The sequence below is a fragment of the Neophocaena asiaeorientalis genome, unplaced genomic scaffold (genome assembly GCF_003031525.2).
Source record: "Neophocaena asiaeorientalis asiaeorientalis breed wild unplaced genomic scaffold, Neophocaena_asiaeorientalis_V1.1 scaffold606, whole genome shotgun sequence".
NCBI classification, from domain to species: domain Eukaryota; kingdom Metazoa; phylum Chordata; class Mammalia; order Artiodactyla; family Phocoenidae; genus Neophocaena; species Neophocaena asiaeorientalis.
Genome location: NW_020173687.1, coordinates 1,054,154 through 1,056,764, shown reverse-complemented (window position 1 = coordinate 1,056,764; position 2,611 = coordinate 1,054,154). Strand labels below are relative to the sequence as shown.

At 64.5% G+C, this 2,611-nt stretch overlaps 1 protein-coding gene across 1 annotated transcript in view; it reads left to right on the top strand.

Moving 5' to 3' along the window:
* Positions 1-2,611, top strand: part of COL9A3 (collagen type IX alpha 3 chain) — a 20,301-nt gene that overhangs the window by 2,090 nt on the left and 15,600 nt on the right. The window contains 4 exon segments of the mRNA XM_024750358.1: positions 420-491; positions 1,108-1,161; positions 2,304-2,339; positions 2,573-2,596. Coding sequence (XP_024606126.1) covers positions 420-491; positions 1,108-1,161; positions 2,304-2,339; positions 2,573-2,596 — 186 coding nt within the window.

Below are 2,611 nucleotides of genomic sequence, written 5' to 3'. Positions count from 1 at the left end.
AATCTTGCTCGGGCAAGTGCCGGCAGGTCAGGGAAGAGGTCCATACAGACCTGCACATCCAGCCCGTCCGAGGTCCCACAAGTGAGCCGTCCTGGAGCTGTTCAGGCCCTGCACTTGAGGGTTCTGGGCTCACAGAGGGGCCCACAGAGGGGCCCACTGGCCCTTAGCTGGGGAGGCCAAAGCGTCTGGGTGAGTGTCCTACAGATGTGACCGAAGGAGGGTAGAGGGGCAGCTGGAGGAGGAAGCCCTCCTGGGGCCAGCAAGGGGTGGGCAGGGCAGCAGGGAGGGCTGGGGCTCTGGTGGAGAGGGGCCCATCTAGGGCTGCTAGGTTGTGCCCCGCTGGAGGACACTTTTCTCCTTGGTGAAAGCCAAGGCTCTGGCTGGAGCTTCGCTCACGCCTCTGCCCTTTCCCTCCACAGGGACCGAAAGGGGCCCCGGGGAAGCCAGGGAAACCAGGAGAAGCCGGGATGCCGGGACTGCCTGGTGTGGATGTGAGTGTGCCGGCCCCTCCTTCTCCTCCCACGAGCCCCCCACTCCCCTCCCAGCCTGGACGGGTTCCATCCCAGCGCCCAGGAGTCAGATTTAATTGCTGTTTTCCAACTGGGCCAACTCAAGCAGGAAAGCCAGGCCCAAGAGTGTCTCCGGATGTCCCCCGGCAGGGTCCCTTGGCCTTCATCCCATGCCCGTTAGTGTCTGGCCCCGTCTGCCAGACGCCAGCACCAGCGCACAGGCGAGGTGAAAGTCCCGCGAGCTCTGGCTTCTCTGGGAACAAAGGCCTATTATCCAGACCCCTCCGAGCCCCAGGGTGCCTGCGTCAGGGGCCCCTCAGGAGCTTAAGGCCTGGCCCCAGGGGCTTTGCACGCACCGGAGGGGATGTCAGAGGGGAACTCTCCTGCCCGTTGGGCTTGCCCACTCCGGCAGGTGCTTCAGCCGCTGGCTTCCCAGCAGGTGGGCGGTGGGTGGGGCCAGAGGGGAAGGTGCCCCGGGGGTCTTTCTGGCCTCTATCGACTGGCTTTAGTTAGGGCGGGGCCCATGCCTGCTTCTTCCCCGAGAGGGCACGTCCTTCCCGTGTGACCCCTCCATCCCTCCTTCCACCTCCCTCCCCAGGGTCTGACCGGGCACGATGGACCCCCTGGACCCAAGGGCGCCCCCGGAGAACGGGTAAGGCAGGCACCGCATCCAGTGGCTTCAGCTCAGGGGCGAGGTCCCAGCCAGGGGCAGCCAGGCTGAGCACCACCTGTCCACAGGGTGTGGGTTCTGAGGGCAGCTGCTGTGACTGCACTGGCTGGGCCCCACCCCTGCCGTGGGGTGGAAGGGGGCTGGAGGGCATGAGATCACAGGGTGATGAGTGTCCCCCCGCCCCCTCTGGTCAGAGCTGTCCCAGCCCTCAGACCGTGCTACGGGGGCTGGTATGGTTGGGGCGTGAGCGGCCCCACATGCCCTCCTCCTCCTCTGGTGAGCTGCTGCCCCTCTCTCTGTGCCCACCCTAGGGGCCCACGGTCACCCAGCCTGTCCCCCGAGTCTGACCATTGTTCACCAAAACCCCCTTTCTGACCAACCAACTCCTCTCGTGGCTCCAAGTGCAAAGCTGAGACCAAAAACTCCCTCTCTGTCCCCCCTTCGAGAAGTGACTGTCCCCCAGCCCTGGGGTGCAGAGGGCAGGGGGGCTGTGATGGGGGGGAGGGAGCCAGGACGCAGCCCTGCCTTTGGGAACTGGGCTGTAGGAGTGTTCTGAGTGGGAAACAAGGAAGAGAGTGGCTGCCTGCAGCCTCAGGTCCTTTGATGTTTCCAAGGACATTGGGGGAGTGGGGGAAAGTGGGGGAAGGGAGGAGGGGGGACTAGCTCCAGGCTTTCTGCAGGGAGCCTGGGGCACAGGAGGGGAAGGGCCTCCTGAACAAGGGCCTCATCCTTGGGATGCAAGGCAGCAAGAGGACCAGGAGGGTGCTGGGCGGACGGGCAGGCCACCAGCTGCTGGAGGTTTGGGGCTTCCTACTGTGGACCAAGGAGGCCGGAGGGCTTCCTGGAGGAGCCGGGCACCAGGCTATGCTGTGTGGCTCAGGTCACACCTGGCATGTGCCTTCCTGGTGGCCTGCAGTACGAGGCTTTTCCTCAGGACTGCTGGTAAAGGACCAGTCCCAGGCCCCTGGGACATCAGAGGTCCCCCCCACCCACTGTCGGTCTTCTATAAAACAAGAACCCCCGCCTCAGGGGAGATGGACTTGGGAGGGAAGGGAACAGGTTTGCAAACATAGGCGACGGTGCCTGGGCCCAGCCCACCCCTAACGCCCCCTTTCATTCCGCAGGGAAGTCTGGGACCCCCAGGGCCACCTGGGCTGGGGGTGAGTACTGTCTTCTCCTCCTGGTGGGAGTTTGAGGGGCCCCAAAATGCCACATCTGCTGCCCCTCTGCAGCTTCTCCTGGGGGCTGGTCCCTGTGCTGGGGTCCTAGGTGCTATCTGGGCTGTGCCCTCTCATCCCCAGCAACTCACCTGACCAGCTCAGGGGGATGGGGTGGGTGGTGGGCAACCTCCTCCCGTCCCAAGCAAGTTCTGACCCCATGCTTGGCATTGCAGGGCAAAGGCCTCCCTGGATCCCCTGTGAGTACTGATAAC